Source organism: Oncorhynchus masou, chromosome 29 (genome assembly GCF_036934945.1).
Source record: "Oncorhynchus masou masou isolate Uvic2021 chromosome 29, UVic_Omas_1.1, whole genome shotgun sequence".
Classification (NCBI taxonomy): Eukaryota; Metazoa; Chordata; class Actinopteri; order Salmoniformes; family Salmonidae; genus Oncorhynchus; species Oncorhynchus masou.
In genome coordinates this window covers 72,367,067-72,390,271 of record NC_088240.1, presented here as the reverse complement: position 1 = coordinate 72,390,271, position 23,205 = coordinate 72,367,067, and the positions used below count along the sequence as shown (strand labels likewise).

General features: G+C 42.6%; 1 protein-coding gene across 2 annotated transcripts; it reads left to right on the top strand.

Moving 5' to 3' along the window:
• The first annotated feature begins 11,546 nt into the window (after nucleotides 1–11,546).
• rbm42 (RNA binding motif protein 42) lies at nucleotides 11,547–22,550 on the top strand. 2 transcript variants are annotated; one of them, XM_064946017.1, is made up of 11 exons: nucleotides 11,547–11,688; nucleotides 11,952–12,012; nucleotides 12,187–12,322; nucleotides 12,476–12,545; nucleotides 14,171–14,242; nucleotides 14,381–14,547; nucleotides 17,768–17,944; nucleotides 18,140–18,286; nucleotides 18,466–18,583; nucleotides 21,271–21,465; nucleotides 21,870–22,550. In XM_064946017.1, the coding sequence occupies exons 2-11, from the start codon at nucleotides 11,957–11,959 to the stop codon at nucleotides 21,980–21,982; spliced, it is 1,251 nt and encodes a 416-aa protein (XP_064802089.1). In that variant the 5' UTR covers nucleotides 11,547–11,688; nucleotides 11,952–11,956; the 3' UTR covers nucleotides 21,983–22,550. The 2 variants fall into 2 exon arrangements, with proteins under 2 accessions (XP_064802089.1, XP_064802090.1); XM_064946018.1 differs by having other exon boundaries at nucleotides 11,547–11,701.
• The last annotated feature ends 655 nt before the right edge of the window (nucleotides 22,551–23,205 follow it).

Below are 23,205 nucleotides of genomic sequence, written 5' to 3'. Positions count from 1 at the left end.
ATTAACATTCCGAGTTTTTTTGGACACACAGATGTGCCTTTGTTGCAACAAATTTAATTACTTCCTACAGCACATTTGTTACTTGTCGCTTAAAGTTTGTGTGGAAAAGGTCATGTGTGACAATGTTCAGGTAACAGAAAAATTGGGAAAATATCAATGTCCATGTTTAATTTTAAAAAGTAACTATTTTTACTCAGTACTTTTGTAAATTAGATACTTTCCACTTTTACTTGTAGTTTTTTTTACTACAGTAAAATGTAATTAAAGTAACAGTACAGCGATAATGTCATAATATTGCAATACTCCACGGTTTATGGTTGAGCTGGCCTAAGTGAATGATTGTGGATTTCAGTGGTTTCGTTTTAAGTTGTCTCACTGAAATTTACCTCCAGGTTCTTAGAGAAATGCATAATATACTAGTTTAATTTGGACACTACCATTCAAAAGTTTGGGGTCACTTAGAAATGTCCTTGTTTTTAAAACTAAACTTTTTTTTTGTCCATTACAATAACATCAAATCAGAAATACAGTGTAGACATTGTTAATGTTGTAAATGACTATTGTAGCTGGAAACGACAGATTTTTGAAAGGAGGCTATCTACGTAGGCGTACAGAGACCCATTATCAGCAACCATCACTCCTGTGTTCCAATAGCACATTGTGTTAGCTAATCCAAGTTTATCATTTATAAAGGCTAATTGATCATTCGAAAACCTTTTTGCAATTGTTAGCAGAGCTGAAAACTGTTGTCCTGATTAAAGAAGTGTCACAAATATTACCGAAGGTGGCTTCACCTGTTCCTTGTTTGGTTGTTAGGGTGGGGTTATTTAAGTTCGTTTAGCCCGCTTCTGTTTGTGCGGGCTTGTTCATCTGTATTTGTGAGAGTGGTTAGTGTTTTGCTGGGTTTTCTCGCTGTCCTAGTATTTCACAGTAGGGTACTATTTTGTTTTATAGTTACACCTGTGTTGGGTGTACTATTTTGTTCCTGTGTTTTTTTTGAACATTAAAGCGTGTTTTTTCCCGCATCCTTTGCTCTCTGCGTCTGACTCCACACCCATTCACTCATTGAGCGTTACAAGAAGCAATAAAACTGGCCCTCTTTAGACTAGTGGAGTATCTTGAGCATTAGCATTTGTGATTTTGATTACAGGCTCAAAATGACCAGAAACGAAGCACTTTCTTCTGAAACCCATCAGTGTATTCTTGATAGAAATGAAGGCTATTCCATGTGAGAAATTGCCAAGAAACTGAAGATCTCGTACAATGATGTGTACAGAACAGCGCAAACTGTCTCTAACCAGAATAGAAAGGAGTGGGAGGCCCCGGTGCACAACTGAGCAAGAGGAAAAGTACATTAGAATGTCTAGTTTGAGAAATAGTACCTGCAAAACACCAGTCTCAACGTCAATAGTGAAGAGGCGACTCAGGGATGATGGCCTTCTAGGCAGAGTTGCAAAGAAAAAGCCATATCTCAGACTGGCCAATAAAAATAAAATATTAAGATGGGCAAACGAACACTGTTATGGACAGACAAATCTAAGTTTGAGGTGTTCGGATATGTCTGTTGCCCAAAATAAATAGAGCATTGGGTGAATAAATAAATAAAGCATTGGGTGAAATCTCTTAAGATTATCCCAACAAATTGGCAACTAGAATGCCAAAGGTCTGCAAGGTTGTAATTGCTGCAAATGGAGGATTCTTTGACGAAAGCATAGTTTGAAAGAAACAATTATTATTTCAATTAAAATCATTATTTAGAACCTTGTCAACGTCTTGACTATATTTCCTATCATTTTGAAACTCATTTCATGTATGTTTTCATGGAAAATAAGGACATTTCTAGGTGACGTCAAACTTTTGAACGGAAGTGTACATATTCAGTTTTTTTCTTTTGAGTGACAAAAGATAGCCTGCATAGCTACAGTAGGTATTTTAGTTTCTGCAACTTCTACAGAGAATGTTAACCATGATATTGATGAAAAAGGAATTTGGACAAAAAGTTGGTGTTTATCGGTGGCCTTATAAAGCCTTACTCTGCAACTTTTTCTGAAGTAATGGCAGTGAGGTAATGTCAGTTTCAATTACCATATGGGTATAAAGTCAATGACTCTTGATTAATCTAATGTATTGGAACAATTTGCTAAATGTCTTAAGTCTTAGGCATGATAGGATACGTTATACTATCCTGACTGTATTAGTCTCAACATACCATTCCAGAATGTCTATGATTTAAAAAATATTTTGTACAAAGTGACTTATCAATCAATATACAGTGCATTTGGAAAGTATTCAGACCCTTTGACTTTTTCCAAATTTTGTTACGTTACAGCCTTATTTGTACAATTGATTACATTCTCTCATCAATCTACAAACAATAGCCCACAATGACAAAGCAAAAACAGGATTAGAAATTATTGCACATTAATTGTATAAAACTCTGATGCTACAAGGTTGGCACACCTGTATTTGGGGAATTTCTCCCATTCTTCTCTGTCGATCCTCTCAAGCTCTGTCAAGTTCTATGGGGAGTGTGGCTGCACAGCTATTTTCAGCTATTTAAGTCTCTCCAGAGATGTTTGATCGGCTTCAAGTCCTGGTTCTGGCTGGGACCAGGGGCGGAGCCTGAGGGGTGTCCGGGTGCCACCCCAAAATTTCATTCACTACTGGCAGTATGATGCTGATTGACATCTCATTTCACCTCTTTTTGAAAGAAGGATTTATTTTGACGTTCGGCGGCGCATTTTTCAAATTGAGGACGAGGAAGAGAGAATATTAACGTTGGAGCTCCACAAGCTCTTTTCGCAATTGGCGAAAGCATCATATTTCAAGTAAGTTTTAAGGTTTAGTATCGGGTTTAGGTTTCCTGATCAACTTTTACGAAAGTTGAGTTGCTATGTAAGTTAAATGTTAGACCATTGGCTCCATTAACAGACAGTTAATCAGATAAGAGAGATCGGTTCCCAATTTAGCCTCACATTGTTTACATCTGTCCGAGTAATACACAAATATACAGTGCAGTGTCGTAAGTTACAGTATATGAATGTTTAGCTAATGTGGGGTAACTAGTAGGCTACAGCTGTCAGTGTTCAGCAAGTGAACATTCAGAAATTTGGAATCCATTAACTCAGTTAGATTTTCGTACTTGAACTCAAAACGAACAATTGTTATTATCAATCTGTTAATGTTACTCAAAAGATTACCACAATTTCAAGATCGCCTGTTTGCTATCGTAACGGTGTAAGAAATAATAGCTAGCTAAGTTACTTACTGCAGAGTAGGGCTAGCTATGATCTAACTAGTAACTTGTAGTTGATTTTAAGGTACAGTTATGATAATGGGGATTTGTAATTAAGATTGATATTGGACTAAAATTAGGGTAATTGGATGCATAGACATAGTCTTATTTTTGCATAGGGTCAATTAAACATGAAAAGAAAGGGAGAGATATCAGACTTCTTTTTAAAGAAGCACAAACAGGCAGATCAGGTGCAAAAGGACCCCAGGCCTTGCATCACCACCGGACTCCAGAGCAGCTACCTACATGACGCTTGTCAGAGTCAGTGTGGTCAGACTTCACAAGGACCCAGTCTACCACCCGAAGGTCAGAGCATCTTTCAGGCAGTCAGTAACATGCCCAGTTCAGAATTTAAGGTTAGCTTCTGCTTGTAATAGATGATTTTGTCAGATTAAGCCTCACTTTAAATTGATGAAACCAATGTCTTTAGGTGTGAGATACTATTACAGCGGGGACATCCACGAAAGCTTTTACACTTTCAGTCAGCTGAAGCTGAGATGCAGCAGGTCTCACAAAAATGATAATTGAATGCCTTGAAAGACATGGTCTGGACTACAGAAAGAATCTTGTGGGGCAAGGCTATGACGGTGCATCTGTCATGAGTGGAAAGCATTCTGGTGTGTATGCACGGATTAAAAACAGTACAAGATTTGCATTTTATGTGCACAGTAATGCACACTGTTTGAATTTGGTTCTTGTCGATGCTGTAAAATCAGTGCCTGAGGCAGTTAACTTTACTCTACTGCAGAAGCTTTATAACTTGGTATCTGGTTCGTACGTTCATCTTGAGTAGCTTGCAGTTCAGAAAGAGCTGTATCAACAGCAGCAGCCCAAGGAACAACAGAGACTTACGGATGTAAGGTGGGCACGCAGATACAGTTGAAGTCGGAAGTTTACATACACCTTAGCCAAAAACATTTCAACTCAGTTTTTCACACTTCCTTAATTTAATCCTGGTAAAAATTCCCTGTTTTGGCTAAGTTAGGATCACCACTTTATTTTAATAATGTGAAATGTCAGAATAATAGTAGAGTGATTTATTTCCGCTTTTATTTCTTTCATCACATTCCCAGTGTGTCAGACATTTACATACACTCAATTAGTATTTGGTAGCATTGCCTTTAAATTGTTTAACTTGGGTCAAACATTTTGGGTAGCCTTCCACAAGCTTCTCACAATAAGTTGTTTAATTTTGGCCCATTCCTCCTAACGGAGCTGGTGTAACTGAGTCAGATTTGTAGGCCTCCTTGCTCGCACAAACCGTTTCAGTTCTAGGCACACATTTTCTATAACATTGAGGTCAGGGCTTTGTGATGGCCACTCCAATACCTTGACTTTGTTGTCCTTAAGCCATTTTCCCACAACTTTGGAAGTATGCTTGGGGTCATTGTCCATTCGGAAGACCCATTTGCAACCAAGCTTTATCTTCCTGACTGATGTCTTGAGATGTTGCTTCAATATATCCGCATAATTTTCCTTTCCTCATGATGCCATCTATTTTGTGAAGTGCACCAGTCCCTCCTGCAGCAAAGCACCCCCACAACATGATGCTCCCACCCCCGTGCTTCACGGTTGGGATGGTGTTCTTCAGGTTGCAAGCATCCCCCTTTTCCCTCCAAACATAACGATGGTCATTATGGCCAAACAGTTCTATTTTTGTTTCATCAGACCAGAGGGAATTTCTCCAAAAAGTATGATCTTTGTTCCGATGTGCTGTTGCAAATCGTAGTCTGGCTTTTTTATGGCAGTTTTGGAGCAGTGGCTTCTTCCTTGCTGATATATGACTCGTTTTACTGTGGATATAGATACTTTTATACCGGTTTCCTCCAGCATCTTCACAAGGTCCTTTGCTGTTGTTCTGGGATTGATTTGCACTTTCACACCAAAGTACGTTCATCTCTAGGAAACAGAACGCGTCTCCTTCCTGAACGGTATGACGGTTGCGTGGTCCCATGGTGTTTATACTTGCATACTATTGTTTTTACAGATGAACGTGGTACCTTCAGGTGTTTGGAAATTGCTCCCAAGGATGAACCAGACTTGTGGAGGTCTCCAATTTCTTTTCAGAGGTCTTGGCTGATTTCTTTGGATTTTCCCATGATGTCAAGCAAAGAGGAAGTGAGTTTGAAGGTAGGCCTTGAAATACATCCACAGGTACACCTCCAATTGACTCAAATTATGTCAATTAGCCTAACAGAAGCTTCTAAAGCCATGACATAATTTTCGGGAATTTTCCAAGCTATTTAAAGGCACAGTCAACTTTGTGTATGTAAACTTCTGACCCACTGGAATTGTGATGCAGTGAAATAATCTGTCTGTAAACAATTGTTGGAAAAATTGCTTGTGTTATGCACAAAGTCCTAACCGACTTGCCAAAACTATAGTTTAACACTAGTTTTAATGACTCCAACCTAAGTGTATGCAAACCTCTGACTTTAACATGCTGTAATCTGAAGGACAGGCTTCCAGCAGTTCTGAGAGTGTTACAGGATAACACACTTTAAAATAGTGGTGATAGATCAGTGGAGGCAAGGGGCCTTCTTTCTCAGATTTACATTTCATAGGACTTTTGATGACCTTTTGTAAAGTGCTTGGTGATGCCAAATGTCTTTCTGACATGCTCCAATCAAGCTTTCTTGACCTAGTAAGGGCTGTGGACCTAGTAGGTGCCCATACAGACACATTACAGGACTACATAAGTGAGGATTACTTTGAAGAACTATGGAACGAGGTTGAAGAGATTGCAGAGCACTGCAAAATAAGTGTACAAACAGTGTGTAAAAGAGCCTAAAAAGAGCTTGAAATTTCACGACTCATTGATGATGAGCAATGTCGGACAGAAAAATAGTGACCAGTGGTAGTGAGAGCATCCAAAGAGCTATCTTTTATCAGGTGCTTCATGCTTGACAGTCTCACAGCTGAAGTGCAGAGGAGTTTTTCAAAGAAGAATTGCGAGATAATGCAAGGGGTCCAGTCTCTCAACCCAAAGAATACAACATTCTTGAATGAGGAGCCTCTGTTTGCCTTTGCTCAGACCTTTGAGTCAGATTTAGAGGACCTCAAACATGAGGTTCATCAAACCACGCGGCTTCTTAATAGGATAGAGAAAAGTGTAAGGGACAGACCGTCTACTCTTCTTGACTTTGTTGTGTTTCTAGAACCTTATAAAGAGGTCTTCCATGAACTATTTCGACTTTGTAAGATTTCTGTTGTTACACCAGTCAGCGGTGCTTCTTGTAAGAGAAGATTCTCAGCTTTAAAACCAAAACCAAAAACCAAAACATTTCTTTGCTATTAGTTAACATAATATATATGAGCCTAAATATGATATTGTAAGTTTATAGTATTCATGGGCACCAAAAAAATTATTTATTTTATTTTTAAGTCCATTTCTGATTGATACCTGGTATGTCAAATTGCAGTGTTTTTTGTAAATGTACTTTTCGGTAAATAAACTATGCAATTTACGTAACACACAAATGCTATCTTATTTCCTTGGTGCTTTAGCTTTATTTTCTGAAAATATTTTGATGTTCAACACTTATAGACCCAGAGTATATATTCATGAAAACAAAGTGACCCAAGTCTCTCCGGTGTGTGTGTGTGTGTGTGTGTGTGTGTGTGTGTGTGTGTGTGTGTGTGTGTGTGTGTGTGTGTGTGTGTGTGTGTGCGTGTGAGAGAGAGAGAAAGAAATTGAGCTGCAGTTTCAAGTTAGAGACACTGACTATTCAAAGTATGTTAAAGAATTCTAGCGAAGTCTGGTCCTAAAGGGTTACTATCTGCCACATTGAAGAACTCCGGGTTAAGTGAATTATCACTTCAGCAATCATAGGATTCATTCATGCTACTTAGATTCCAGGTTAGGGTTACACACACATTTTCTGTCATGGTCTATGGACCCCCTGAATTAGCCTTAGCCAACCCCTGGCCACCCCATGTATAAAATTCTAGTTCCACCACTGTCTGGGACACTCAAGGACATTCAGAAACTTGTCCCGAAGCCACTCCTGCGTTGTCTTGGCTGTGTGCTTAGGGTTATTGTCCTGTTGGAAGGTGAACCTTCGACCCAGTCTGAGGTCCTGAGTGCTCTGGAGCAGATTTTCATCATGAATCTCTGTGTACTTTGCTCCGTTCATGTTTCCCTCAATCCTGATTAGTCTCCCAGTCCCTGCTGTTGAAAATCATCCCCACATCATGATGCTGCCACCACCATGCTTCATCGTACGGATGGTGCCAGGTTTCCTCCAGACGTGACGCTTGCCATTCAGGCCAAAGCGTTCAATCTTGGTTTAATCAAACCAGAGAATCTAGTTTCTCATGGTATGAGAGTCCTTTAGGTGCCTTCTGGCAAACTCCAAGCGGGCTGTTGTGCATTTTACTAAGGAGTGGCTTCCGTCTGGCCACTACCATAAAGCCTGATTGATGGAGTGCTGCAGAGATGGTTGTTCTTCTGGAAAGTTCTCCAATTTCCACAGAGGAGCTCTGTTAGAGTGACCAACGGGTTCTTGGTCACCTCCCTGACCAAGGCTCGTCTCCCCAAATTGCTCAGTTTGGCCTGGCAGCCCGCTCTAGGTTAATTGTTGGTGGTTCCAAACTTCTTCCATTTAAGAATGATGGAGGCCACTATCTTCTTGGGGACATTCAATGCTGCAAAATATTTTACCTACCCTTCCCCAGATCTGTGCAGATTCTTGCCGAAGTGTCAATACAGGACTAAGATTGAATCCTACTATACCAGCTCTGATGCTCGTTGGATGTGGCAGGGCTTGGAAAATATTATCGACTACAAAGGGAAACCAAGCTGCCCAGTAACGAAAGCCTATCAGATGAGCTAAATGCCTTTTATGCTCTCTAAGAGGCAAGCAACTCTGAAGCATGCATAAGAGCACCAGCTGTTCCGGACAAATGTGTGATCATGCTCTCCGTAGCCGATGTGAGCAAGACCTTTTAAACAGGTAAACATTCACAAAGCAGCGGGGCCAGACGGATTACCAGGACGTGTACTCAAATCGCACTCCACACTGCCCTTTCCCACCTGGACTAAAGGAACACCTATGTGTGAAACCTGTTCATTGACTACAGCTCACGAAGCTAAGGACCCTGGGACTAAACACCTCCCTCTGCAACTGGTTCCTGGACTTCCTGACGGGCTGCCACCAGGTGGTAAGGGTAGGCAACAACACATATGCCACGCTGATCGTCAACACTGGGGCCACCCAGGGGTGCGTGATTAGGCCCCTCCTGTACTCCCTGTTCGCTCACAACTGCGTGGCCAAGCACGACTCCAACACCATCAATAAGTTTGCTGATGACACAATAGTGGTAGGCCTGATCACCGACAACGATGAGACCGCCAATAGGGAGGAGGTCAGAGCACTGGCAGCGTGGTGCCAGGACATCAACCTCTCCCTTGATGTGAGCGAGACAAAGGGGCTGATCATGGACTATAGGAAAAGGAGGGCCGAACAGGCCCCTATTATAATCGATGAGGCTGAAGTGGAGCAAGTCGAGAGTTTTAAGTTCCTTGGTGTCCACATTACCAACTAATTATCATCGTCAAAACACACCAGCACAGTTGTGAGGAGGGCACGACAAAACCTTTCCCCCTCAGGAGACTGACATTCAGCAAGGGTCCCCAGATCCTCAGAAAGTTATACAGCTGCACCATCGAGATCATCCTTAGAGGTTTTATCACCGCCTGGTATGGTAACTGCTTGGCATCTGATCATAAGGCGCTACAGAGGGTAGTGCGTGCGGCCCAGTACATTACTGGGACCAAGCTTCCTGACATCCAGGACCTATATACTAAGCGGTGACAGAAGAAGGGCCAAGAAATTGTCAGGGAGCACCAAGTCTAGTACCAAAAGGCTCCTTAACAGCTTCTTGCCATAAGACCCCTGAACAATTAATCAAATGGCAACCCAGACTAGTGTGAAGGAGACAGAGGTGGCAAGAATAAGGGCTGTGCAGCATGTCTCCTATCCGGAGGTGGTGAGAAAAGTATAAGAAAGGAGTGATGTTGAAGAAATAATGGTAGTAGGAGTACTGGCACCAGAAAATATTCCTTGTCAATAGAGGGACCCTGACATGTTGCATGTTAAAGAAGATGGACGTAGTAATGTTGATTGCATTGGTTATCATCAACTGCACAACTGCACAAATGGAGAGGAAATCTGAGGAAATAGGCATTGTTGTGAGTGTGGCTGAACGTTTTGTGGGACTCAGGGATTTTACAGAAGGAATCGTGGCGATGAATGCTCCATCCACACAGGCCCCGGAGCCTGTATAGGAATGTATTTAACTTCTGGCTTCCCAAGGACTGTTTTTTGTGCAACCCAATACAATAGGGAGCAATGCTAGTTTATGTATACACCCGCAACATGTATTTCAGTTTGATGTTTCATTGATTGCCATGTGGATATCAATACATCTTGAACTTGACAGCTTTCTGTGTGATTATCAGATCCCCTGGAAAAAGTTGTGTCTAGACATGGACAGCTTGAGTTGGAGTTGGAGCAAGCTAGCTAGTGGACTTGCGGGAAGATGGAGGATGGCGAGATGACACGAGGCAGAAAAAAGAGCGAGATGACGTGAGGCAGAAAGAAGGGGGTGAGGTTCAAACCCAAGACGAGCTAAATACAAGCCGAGTACTTTCTCCTTTGACTCAAGTACAGGAGAGATAATTACATGTTACACTCCTGAAACTGTGAGCAGTTGAATTGAACCTGACAGAAGTGAAGAGGAAGAACCTGCACCGTTAGGTGAACGCTTTTGAGACTCACCCCAATGATCAGGAAAATGCCTAAGATGACTCTGGCCCAGTGGGAGTATGATTAATTTAGAAAGTGGATCTATGCCTTTAGGCCGATCAGTTTGTGGTATCTGGCTGGGTGAAGAAGTCAAAATATCCAGAAGTGGACTTGTGTTGATTTTTGTGTGTGTCTGCTGCCCAGAGGGAGAGGGCCCTGCGCGCTTCGCCACTCGGGATGAGAGCTGTGACCTACTTTGCTCTCCGGAACAAAGCTCTGCTGAAAGGAGCGCTAATGGCGTTTCAATTGGTGACGTCACTCGCTCTGAGACCTTGAAGTAGCAAGGGGAACAATCCATCACTTTTGTGGAGTGGCTGTTGTCTGTGTGCAAAAGGTCCCTGGTTCGAGCTCAGGTAGGGGAGAGGGATGGAAGCTATACTGTTACATTGGGGCCGTGACCCGGATCACTGGTTGCTGTGGAAAAGGGGGGTGAGTGTAACCGATATGAAATGGTTAGCGGGGTGCGCGCTAATAGCGATTCAATTGGTGACGTCACTCGCTCTGAGACCTTGAAGTAGTTGTTCCTCTTGCTCTGCAAGGGCCGTGGTTTTTGTGGAGCGATGGGTAACGATGCTTTGAGGGTGGCGGTTTTCTATGTGTGCAGAGGATCCCTGGTTCGGGGGGGGGGGGAGAGGGATGGAAGCTATACTGTTACAAGAGCAGTGCAGAAAGCATTATGCTGAGGCAGTGAGTAAAGTAGAGGATGGTGGACAAAGCATGAGTGAGAGGATCCCTGGTTCGGGGGGGGAGGAGAGGGATGGAAGCTATACTGTTACAAGAGCAGTGCAGAAAGCATTATGCTGAGGCAGTGAGTAAAGTAGAGGATGGTGGACAAAGCATGAGTGAGAGGATCCCTGTGAGTAGTAGGCCTGTACAGAATGACTTGAACAGTTCTCGGACTAGCAGAGTAGTTTTACTGCAGAAGAACTGCAGAAGAACTACAGGACACAGGCTCCCTGGCCAATGGCATGGTGTAGGATCTGTGAGGGCCAAAGTAGTGGGGAGTGGTGGTGGGGTGCGTTGAGGATAGTGGTATATATTTAAGCAATAAGGCACGAGGGGCTGTGGTATTTGGCCAATATACCACAGCTAAGGGATGTTCTTGGATATGGCCATATACCACAAACCCCTGAGGTGCCTTATCGCTATTTTAAACTGGTTACTAACATAATTAGAGCAGTAAAAATGTTTTGTCATACCCGTGGTATACGGTCTGATATAACACGGCTGTCAGTCAATCAGCATTCAGGGCTCGAACCACCCAGTTTATAAATAGGGTTAGATGGTGGTGCAATTTCCCTTTTTTTGTGAACAAATGTGCAATGCACTTTCCGAACTGTGAAAGGCAACTATTCAACAGTGTCTTGTCTGCCGGAAAACCACACGAAGAAGATCAGACACCCTGGAACAGACCCAACCACACCGTCGGAATGTAACGCAACCAAGACACTCACGTCATAATAATGCGACTAGCTATTTTGGACAACGTTGGCCTCGGTTTGTAGGGACAGACAAATACAACAATTAATGCTTTATTTAAATAGCTAGTTAAGATTCAAGAGTTTTGGAACGTCACGATTTAGGGTAATAACGTTTTGTACGTATACGTTCTGTACTAACTTGCTGAATTTTAAATTGTGACATCCTGGTTAACGTTAGCCAGACAACTAGCGATAACTATTAGCAAACAGTTCACGTTACTAGCCAATACAGTAGTTATAACGTAAACAAGCCAACTATCAATGCCTGTGGTGTTAGCCAAACGATGACTGTACATATTTTCAGTAGCTCTCCAGATGTGTTTAACACCAAATAATGGACTACCAACAAAACGTTTGTCTTTGCAGTAAGTATGGCGATGAAATCCGGAGAGGAGCGGTTGAAGGAGATGGAGGCTGAAATGGCTCTGTGAGTACAAGAGTTCAGGCATGACACTTCGGTTACCTTCAATAAGATTGCAATGACGTGTAACTATGCCAAAACAACCCCTACGAAATTGTCTTTCTTCTCTGTCAGGACAGGCAAACAATAGCTCATGACAATCGTCATCTATTGGTAACTCTTGTGTTGGTTCTGATCCAGGTTTGAGCAGGAGGTCCTGGGGGGTCAAGTGGCAATGACTGCAGGAGACCCTGTAGTGATGGAGGTGCTCCCTATGGGTGTTCCTATGGCTGTTCCTATGATCCGGCCCATCATCGGCACCAACACCTACCGACAGGTACAGAGATCTTGAGGAAAGATAGATTGATCTTTCCTATATAAATGTTCAATCGTAGGTTTCAGTTCGTTCATTCTATCTTCTGCTAAAAGCAAACAGAATGTGGTGTTAGCCGGATGCATCCAACTCCTTCAAATCCCCTTTCTCTCTCAGGTCCAGCAAACCTTGGATGCAAGGGCTGCCACTTTCGTGGGACCTCCACCCCCTGCATTTGTAGGCCCAGGTGACATGGTTTGATTCACGTTTATTAACATAATATACTTTGCATTCGGAATGTATTCAGACCCCTTCCCTTTTTCCAAATTTTGTTACAGCCCTATTCTAAAATTGCTTTAATACTTTTTGCCCCTCATCAATATACACACAATACCCCATAATGACAAAATGAAAACAGGTTTGTAAGTTTAGCAAATTTAAGTAGGAAAAAAATCTGGTACCTTATTTACTTAAACATTCAGACCCTTTGCTATGAGACTCGAAATTTAGCTCAGGTGCATCCTGTTTCCATTGATCGTCCTTGATGTTTCTACAACTTTATTGGAGTTCACCTGTGGTAAATTCAATTGATTGGACATGATTTGGAAAGGCACACACTTGTCTATATAAGGTCCCACAGTTGACAGTGCATGTCAGAGCAAAAACCAAGCCGTGAGGTTGATGGAATTGTCCGTAGAGCTCTGAGACAGGATTGTGTCACGGAACATGTCTGGGGAAGTGTACGAAAACATTTCTGCGGCATTGAAGGTCCAAGAACACAGTGTCCTCCATCATTCTTAAATCGGGGGAGAAGGGCCTTGGTCAGGGAGGTGACAAAGAACCCGATGGTCACTCTGACAGAGCTCCAGTTCCTCTATGGAGATGGGAGAACCTTCCAGAAGGATAAACATCTTTGCAGCATTCCACCCATCAGGCCTTTATGGTAAAGTGGCCAGATGGAAGTAAAAGGCACATGATAGCCCACTTGGAGTTTGCCAAAAGCCACCTAAAGACTCAAACCATGAGAAACAAGATTATCTGGTCTGATAAAACCGAGACTGAACTCTTTGGCCTGACTTTTTTTATTTTGTACCTTTATTTAACTAGGCAAGTCAGTTAAGAACAAATTCTTATTTTCAATGACGACCTAGGAACAGTGGGTTAAGTGCCTTGTTCAGCATCACTTCTGGAGGAAACCTGGCAAAATCCCTACGGAGAAGCATGGTGGTAGCAGCATCATGTTGTGGGTATGCTTTTCAGCGGCAGGGACTGGGAGACCATTGAGGAAAGATGAATGGCGCAAAGTAGAGATCCTTGATGAAAACCTGCTCCAAAGAGCTTAGGACTTCAGACTGGGGTGAAGGTTCACCTTCCAACAGGACTACGATCCTTCAACAAAGTACTGAGTGAACGGTCTGAATACTTATGTAAATGTGATATTTCAGTTTTTATATTTTTATATACATTTGCAAAAAATGTGTAACCTGTTTTTCCTTTGTCATTATGGGGTATTGTGTGTAGATTGAGGATTTATTTTTAATCCATTTTAGAATAAGGCTGTAACGTAACAAAATGTGTAAAAAGTCTGAATACTTTCAGAATGCACTGTATATGCCATTTAGCAGACGCATTTATCCAAAGCGACTTAGTCATGCGTGAATACATTTTTCATTATGGGTGGTCCCGGGAATCAAACCCACGATCCTGGCATTGCCAGCACCTTGCTCTACCAACTGAGCTACAGAGGACCACACAGTACATTACTAGACATACTTAAAATACCTATTTTACCCAAAAACAATGTTGATCATTTAAACCACCACGTCTACAGGTCTCTTCAGTTTATGCTGTTCTTTTTTTTCTGCTCTTCAGCTATAACCCCAGGTGTCAGGCCACCGCCAATGATGAGACCAGCGTTTATGCCGCACATCCTGCAGAGACCAGGTAATCTATCTCTACTGTTGTTGACTTCACCTCAGTGCTAGCTAAATGAAATAAGAAATAGGATCAAATCTCTACGACAATTTAGTCTTCAAATTAAAAACAATGTATTAGGAAGCTAATTTCAAATCTCTCTGTCAGGGGGTCCAAGGATGCCTATGATGCGTGGTCCCCCTCCACAAGGTATGATGGCTCCCCCACTGCCACGCCCTCCTCCTCCCCCGCCCATGATGATGGCACCCCCCATGCAAGGACCCCCTCAGCATCCCATGGACCCAATGGGGCATATGAGCTCAGGAGGACCCCCGGTTAGTTGCTACAGTGCCTTTTTCTTCCTCCGAGGCTTTTAGGACAATGAATATCAATGTTCTCCCTAAAGGCCCACACAGACTATACGATTTTATCCATCTTATGCCACGATTTGGCCCTCCCAGACCACATTTCCAAATTGTTGGAAAATTCTTAAGTCGTAGACGATTTTCTTAGCTCGTTCAGTGTGACATGGTCTAGGTCTGCCGATTTTGAGTACCACTACATGCAGTCATAGGCTCAGACAAAGTTCTGGCAGTGTCAGAAATGTTGAGCCTTTATCGTGTAGTGTGTGTGGCTGGTGTCACGAGCCGATCCCGGTGACTTACCAATAGGAACACGGCCGGCACTGAGTATGCACACAACAGTAGGATTATTGTGAATAGTCAGATTAATATACAGTGAGTGCCCATGAATGTGGATGCTACCATGATTACAGAAAGTCCTGAATTGTGAATAAGAAGTGAGTTAGAAATGCTAACCTCCCGTTATTGTAAAGGTGAGAGGTTCGTCTTGGAAGTATGGTATTTGTGCGTCTAACTTTCTCACTCATCATTATTCACGATTCATTCAGGATGATTCGTAATCATGGTAGCATCCACATTAAAGTATGTAGAAACATTCTATTCTTATTTATAATAAACGTGACTCTAAAATGACACACTACATATTTACCATACATGTTTATTGGGCACAACCTAATCTGAAACAACCAAAACAAAGACCAAATGCATCCAACAAATTTTAGTCAGAAGCTTGATATAGTCATTGCGTGATTTGAATATGGGAACAAATACGTAACTTTTGATACTTTAACACGCAAGTGAATTTGTCCCAAGACTTCTGCCCCCCTGAAATGGGGGGACTATGTACAAAAAGTGGTAATTTCTCAATTGTTCACCCAATAACCTCAAATTTAAGCTGGCAGTCTGCACTTGAACCTCCATAGTCATTGTTCGATTTCAAATCCAAACTTTTGGATTTTAGAACCAAAAGAAGAAAACATGCTTCACTGTCCATGTAATAGTTTGATTTAAATATTTAAATGCTTTGCAAGAAGAACAATTTCCCTAATCTTGTTTAGGCTACATCTGAAAATGTTGACATCTGAAATCGGGCTACCTTAATTGGATTTTGATAAATGCACAATCGGCAATCAAAATAAACCACAGCGGCCATGTTATTTTTGGGAAGCGTGTTTGATTCTGAGTTTTCACAAGAATTTTCAATCCCAAAGATAATAACTGACAATCAATAGCTCTAACCTATCCCCGAGATCTGTAAGACCATGGGTTTAATAATAATTAGTCAAAGACAGTACAGTTTATTCAGAGAACGTTCAAAAGTCTATTATACAAAGACATCCACTTTATAGCTGCGCACAGACTTCCATACAAACAGTAGGTATCCTACGCACAGACTTCCATACAAACAGTAGGTATCCCACGCACATACTTCCATACAAACAGTAGGTATCCCACGCACATACTTCCATACAAACAGTAGGTATCCCACGCTCATACTTCCATACAAACAGTAGGTATCCCACGCACATACTTCCATACAAACAGTAGGTATCCCACGCACATACTTCCATACAAACAGTAGGTATCCCACGCACATACTTCCATACAAACAGTAGGTATCCCACGCACATACTTCCATACAAACAGTAGGTATCCCACGCACATACTTCCATACAAACAGTAGGTATCCCACGCACATACTTCCATACAAACAGTAGGTATCCCACGCACATACTTCCATTCAAACAGTAGGTATCCCACGCACATACTTCCATACAAACAGTAGGTATCCCACGCACATACTTCCATACAAACAGTAGGTATCCCACGCACATACTTCCATACAAACAGTAGGTATCCCACGCACATACTTCCATACAAACAGTAGGTATCCCACGCACATACTTCCATACAAACAGTAGGTATCCCACGCACATACTTCCATACAAACAGTAGGTATCCCACGCACATACTTCCATACAAACAGTAGGTATCCCACGCACATACTTCCATACAAACAGTAGGTATCCCACGCACATACTTCCATACAAACAGTAGGTATCCCACGCACATACTTCCATACAAACAGTAGGTATCCCACGCACATACTTCCATACAAACAGTAGGTATCCCACGCACATACTTCCATACAAACAGTAGGTATCCCACGCACATACTTCCATACAAACAGTAGGTATCCCACGCACATACTTCCATACAAACAGTAGGTATCCCACGCTCATACTTCCATACAAACAGTAGGTATCCCACGCTCATACTTCCATACAAACAGTAGGTATCCCACGCACATACTTCCATACAAACAGTAGGTATCCTACGCACATACTTCCATACAAACAGTAGGTGAGTTTTAACTTTCTCTATAGTTCTCACCGCTGTGTATCACTACCCAGCCGACAGTTCCATTCCCCCGAGATTAGGGAAACCTTGAGAAGTACTCCCTATGCCATCATAAATTCCTCAGAGGCCTAGCCAGGTCGGTCCAAACACAGTTGAACTGTTCACGTTTTTTTTCTTCGGCACGCACATACAAGTTCAAATCCTAAGCTACGCCTTGCTCAGACAGTCTGTGTTTTTCCACTATACAGATACATTGTTTAATCTAATTCTGACTAAAACTACACACATCATCAGATTAGAATTTTATGATTCTAATCAATTTCATACAGTTATAAGGTTTCAGAGTGGAATTATTTTATCATTATCTTTCAACATTTACATTATTTTATCACAGACATATCAAGTTTGTATATAAAACTATTTCTAAGATGCATACCTTCAGTTTTTCCGAACTCACTTCACTCACTCATAAGCAGAGGGAGGCTTGTGCTGGCTCAGGTGCAGATCAAATACACTGCTGCAGTTGACATAGCATACATCGGCTGACGTAGGCTCGCAAGCCAATCACAGAACGTGTCGTCAGTATTGAAGCAAATCGTACAATCTAGCCAGGTTGATAAAGATTTAAATTCGGTAAGATCGCACAGTGTGACATGTAATAATCGGAGAAGACTGAATCCAACGTACAGTGTGGGAAGGCCTTTAAGGAAATTCAGCGTTAACTGTGTCTTCAATTAGGAATGTGAACAAGCTTGGTCAATCTTACCCCGTTCTGTTGTGCTTCATTATCTCCATTTCTCTATATGTTGTTACCATATCTTACCATCTACAGGTGGGATCGACACATGGTACACCCATGGGACACTCCATGGTGTCTGCACCCTCAAGGTCTGTGACCCAGGCCCCTCCCAAGCTCACCCCCTCCATCATCTCTGCGGCCCCCACTGTCTACACGGCTCCCTCCGGACCCAAGATACCAGACATCCATGCCCAGAGAAAGGCTCGCATGGTAAGCACACTCACTTCTACTCTTTTTAGTTGAATGCCCTTTGCATTCAAAATAAATTCAGCGACTACTTAAAATTTGCATTCTACATACTTTCCAAGTCTGCTGCTGTTTGCTGCAAATTCGCACTGAATCTCATCTATCATCATATCTCTGATTTGTTTTTTTCTCTCTCTGTTCTCCCTCTGACTTCATCAGGAGGAGCTGGCAGCGTCTGTAGCAGAACAGCAGGCAGCGGTGATGGCCGCCGGACTGCTGGAGGCTAAGAAGGAGGCCAGCCTGGCCGCCGCAGATGACAACGTTATCGGACCCAGCATGCCAGAGCCCGAGCCCGTCCACACTGAGGTACAGAACACTCTGCCTTGTTTTTCAGCCCTGGCCCTAGTTAAAGGGTTTAAACTTTTCTGCATTCAAAATGCTTGTACAATTTAGTTGGTATAGACTTGACCCAAACCTTACAAAGGGCCAGTATTGCAGCAATCTCTAGAATATGTCTGACTCTAGAATCTTGTGTTTCTCTGCAGTCAGTGGATAGCACAACAGAAGAGAAGAAGAAGGGTAAGCAAGAGAAGGCGAAGAAGTGTATCCGTACAGCCGCAGGCACCAGCTGGGAGGACCAGAGTCTACTGGAGTGGGACTCGGGTAAGATAGCTAATGATTTCAGATTACACTGAGATGATTAATTCCTAGTTCAATTTCTTTTTTAGCAACTCTAGTATTTACACACTAGCGTTGCTGGGAAGTAGCGTGCAAAAAAACTGAATAGCCCGCCGAATTCCAGAAGTTCAATCAATTTCAATTTCAACTTACTCTGTCAATTGTCCATAGGTGCAGTTATCTGTGAGCTGCTCTGACAGCTGGTGCTTAAAGCTAGTGAGGGAGATATGAGTCTCCAGCTTCAGTGATTTTTGCAGTTCGTTCCAGTCATTGGCAGCAGAGAACTGAAAGGAAAGGTGGCAAAGGAGGAATTGGCTTTGGGGATGACCAGTGAGATATACCTGTTGGAGCGCGTGCCACTGGTGGGTGCTGCTATGGTGACCAGTGAGCTGAGATAAGGCGGGGCTTTACTTAGCAGAGACTTGTAGATGACGTGGAGCCAATGGGTTTGGCGGCGAGTATGAAGCGAGGGCCAGCCAACGAGAATGTATAGGTCGCAGTGGTGGGTAGTATATGAGGCTTTGGTGACAAAACGGATGGCACTGTGATAGACTGCATCCAATTTGTTGAGTAGAGTGTTGGAGGCTATTTTGTAAATGACATCACAGAAGTCGAGGATCGGTAGGATGGTCAGTTTTACGAGGGTATTTTTGGCAGCATGAGTGAAGGATGCTTTTTTGCGAAATAGGAAGCAGATTCTAGATTTAATTTTCAATTGGCGATGCTTAATGTGAGTCTGGAAGGAGATTTTACAGTCTAACCAGACACCTAGGTATTTGTAGTTGTCCACATATTCTAAGTCAGAACCGTCCAGAGTAGTGATGCTGGACAGGCAGGCAGGTTCGGGCAGCGATCGTTTGAAGAGGATGCATTTAGTTTGACTTGTATTTAAGAGCAGTTGGAGGCTACGGAAGGAGAGTTGTATGGCATTGAGGTTAGTTAACACGGTGTCCAAAGAAGGGCCAGAGGTATACAGAATGGTATCGTCTGCGTAGAGGTGGAACAGAGAATCACCAGCAGCAAGAGCCACATCATTGATGTATACAGAGAAGAGAGTCGGCCCGAGAATTGAACCCTGTGGCACCCCCATAGAGACTGCCAGAGGTCTGGACAACAGGCCCCCCGATTTGACACACTGAACTCTATCAGAGAAGTAGTTGGTGAACCAGGTGAGGGGAAAATCATTTCAGAAACCAAGGCTGTTTAGTCTGCCGATGAGGATGTGGTAATTGACAGTCGAAAGCCTTGGCCAGGTCGATGAATACGGCTGCACCGTATTCATGACCAGCCCTGAAACCAGATGGCATAGCGGAGAAGGTACGGTGGGATTCGAAATGGTCGGTAATCTGTTAACTTGGCTTTCGAAGACCTTAGAAAGGCAGGGTAGGATATACGTCCATAGCAGTTTGGGTCTAGTGTCTCCCCCTTTGAAGAGGGGGATGATCGAGGCAGCTTTCCAATCTTTGGGGATCTCAGACGATACGAAAGAGCGGTTGAACAGGCTAGTAATAGGGGTTGCAACAATTTCGGCAGATAATTTTAGAAAGAGAGGGTCCAGATTGTCTAGCCCGGCTGAGTTGTAGGGGTCCAGGTTTTGCAGCTCTTTCAGAACATCAGCTATCTGGATTTGTGTGAAGGAGAAATGGGGGAGGCTTGGGCAAGTTGCTGTGGGGCATGCAGGTCTTTTGATCGGGTTAGGGGTAGCCAGGTGGGAAAATGCTTATTGAAATTCTCAATTATAGTGTTTTGATCGGTGGTGACAGTGTTTCCTAGCCTCAGTGCAGTGGGCAGCTAGGAGGAGGTGCTCTTATTCTCCATGGACTTTAGTGTCCCAGAACTTTTTTGAGTTTGTGCTACAGGATGAAAATTTCTGCTTAGGAAAGCTAAGGCTAGCTTTTTCAACTGCCTGTGTATATTGGTTCCTAACTTACCTGAAAAGTTGCATGTCACTGGGTTTATTCGATGCTAATGCAGAACGACACAGGATGTTTTTGTGCTGGTCAAGGGCAGTCAGGTCTGGAGAGAACCAAGGTCTATATCTGTTCCTGGTTCTAAATGTTTTGAATGGGGCATGCTTATTGAAGATGGTGAGGAAGGCACTTTTAAAGAATAACCAGTCATCCTCTACTGACGAGATTAGGTCAATATCCTTCCAGGATACCCCGGGCCAGGTTGATTAGAAAGGCCTGCTCGCTGAAGTGTTTTAGAGAGCGTTTGACAGTGATGAGGGGTGGGCGTTTGACCACAGACCCATTACGGATGCAGGCAATGAGGCCTCTGAGGAACTGCAGGGTCTACAACAGACCCACATTTTGAAATCCTGTTTAATTATATCTTCCATTAACATCTAAAGGAATGTATAGTTTGACAGAATTTCGAAAGGTGGATCAGTTAAATAAGTCCCTGCTTTTTTTTCTTCCTCAAATTCCCCCCTGCATAAGGACCATAAGGACAATTAACAGAGTACGTGGAATTGTATTTCTTTCGCAAGCTAATTCCCAGCAACACTAGTGTGTAAAATACTAGCATTGCTAAAAGCAGCTACCTACTTACCTGTATATAGAATAGTATAATTTTTGTTTTCACTACAAACAGGCGACTGTCCCATTCCCTTTTTGTCCCTCCCTCTTTGCTCAGCATCACACCTCATCTGACTTTCCTCCTCCATCCAGATGATTTCAGAATCTTCTGTGGCGACCTTGGCAATGAGGTGAATGACGACATCCTGGCAAGGGCATTCAGCCGCTACCCCTCCTACCTGAAAGCCAAGGTGGTGCGGGACAAACGCACTGGCAAGACCAAGGGCTACGGCTTTGTCAGCTTCAAGGACCCCAATGACTACGTCCGCGCCATGAGGGAGATGAACGGTGAGCAATAGTATGTGTGAAATGGCCAACAAGTTTTGTGTCCAACCCCAAGATGTCATTTTAAAATGAGGAGTAACTCCTGATCTGAAGCTTTTAATTCTGAGGCTCTGTAGTAAGTAATATCTCGTGGGAACATGGATTTTTCTTTTTTCATGCAAACACAGGATTAGCTGCATAATTTAGCAAGAAAGCATAGGTAGAAAGCTAAGGAAGGTGACAAATGCACGGCCAAGGGCTACAGCTTTGTCAGCTTCAAGGACCCTAATGATTACATCCACACCATGAGAGAGATGAATGGTGAGCAGTTATGTGTGTTGAGAATGACTTCTCCTTTCCTAACACCTACCTGTGTGGTGGCACCAGTCCAATTCTCAACTGATCATAAACTCTTATTTTTTTCACAGGGAAGTATGTGGGCAGCAGACCCATCAAACTGAGAAAGAGCATGTGGAAGGACAGGAACATGGAAGTTGTACGCAAGAAACAGAAGGAGAAAAAGAAACTGGGACTGAGATAGACAATGTTTCCCTTGTGTATGTATGTGCAAGTGTTTTTTGACTGGGAGTGTGTGAGAATCACACTGATGGCCTAATACAGTTGCCAGGCCACTCATCCAGCTATCTGACATGTTTTCAATTACCACAGAGTAGGGATGTCATTTTACTCATGGAACATGGTTAAACTAGGCTACGAAACACTGTACATGGCACTGGCCCTGGTTGCAATGGTTAGACATGAACCATGCCCGTATGAAGTTTAGAATTTACTGATCTCCATTTTTTTTATTTTAACATTTTAATTTGTAAATAATTTCTGAACATCACTCAGATTTTCTTAGTTGGTATGTCTCCTATGCATCTCGAATGTCTGAAATGTGAGATTGGTGATCTCATTTATGTATATGCTATTGTGGAAACTACTTCCAATGGCAATTATGTATTTCCGGGTAGCCTCTGTTATTCATACAGCAAACCATTATTTTTTTTAAATGTAAAATCTAAATGTTTGTACATTAAAGTGGCTTATTTTGAAGCGGTGGATTCAAACCAATGCAAAGTTTTTAAAATAAACCAAATGTCTTGACATATTTGCCTGGCACTCACCTTTCCTGTCCTCCAGCCCAGGCAATGAAAGAGGTTGGTGAGGTGAGGTGGGGTAGTTCATAAATTGGTCACAAGATGGGGCTCCAATACCATCTTGATTCTTTAATAAACCGACCGTTGAAAGGTAGGGTTGCTATACATACCTTGCTTTAAATTGTAACGGTATACAAAATGGACGAGAAGGTCAGCTTTTAAGATAACTGATATTGAATATTTTGTCCAACTACCATTTGGAGTATTCAACTTTACCATAGCCTGAGGCATTCTCAATTGTGCCATACATTGGGGAGAATATAGGATAATACTGTTGGATTCTATTTGAGATTAGAAGTATTGTGGAACTAAAACCTTTTGCCCTCAGTGCACAATTTCTAGGAAATAGCAATGTGTTAAAACAGATTAGGATGTCTGTCTTGGGAAGTAATTGGATGATAAATAATGCTTGTATCAAGTCTCACCAATCTAAATATAATGCAAGGAAAAAGACAGCTAGCTGAATATATTTAGATTTAACTTGAAAGCATAAATAAAGGATAGCCAGTCTGCTTCTTACGCCTTTGTCCGATCAGGGGCATCAACTGGACCTCAGCATTTACACAAAATAGGGGAGCTCTGTCTAAACGAGTCTTTTTGGCTG

Excerpts from the sequence above, each read along its gene's own strand:
- rbm42 (XM_064946017.1), top strand. The coding sequence starts at position 11,957 with ATGGCGATGAAATCCGGAGAGGAGCGGTTGAAGGAGATGGAGGCTGAA. Across the intron at positions 14,548-17,767 it reads TGAGCTCAGGAGGACCCCCG|GTGGGATCGACACATGGTAC; the intron begins GTTAGTTGCTAC and ends TACCATCTACAG. Across the intron at positions 18,287-18,465 it reads CCGAGCCCGTCCACACTGAG|TCAGTGGATAGCACAACAGA; the intron begins GTACAGAACACT and ends GTTTCTCTGCAG.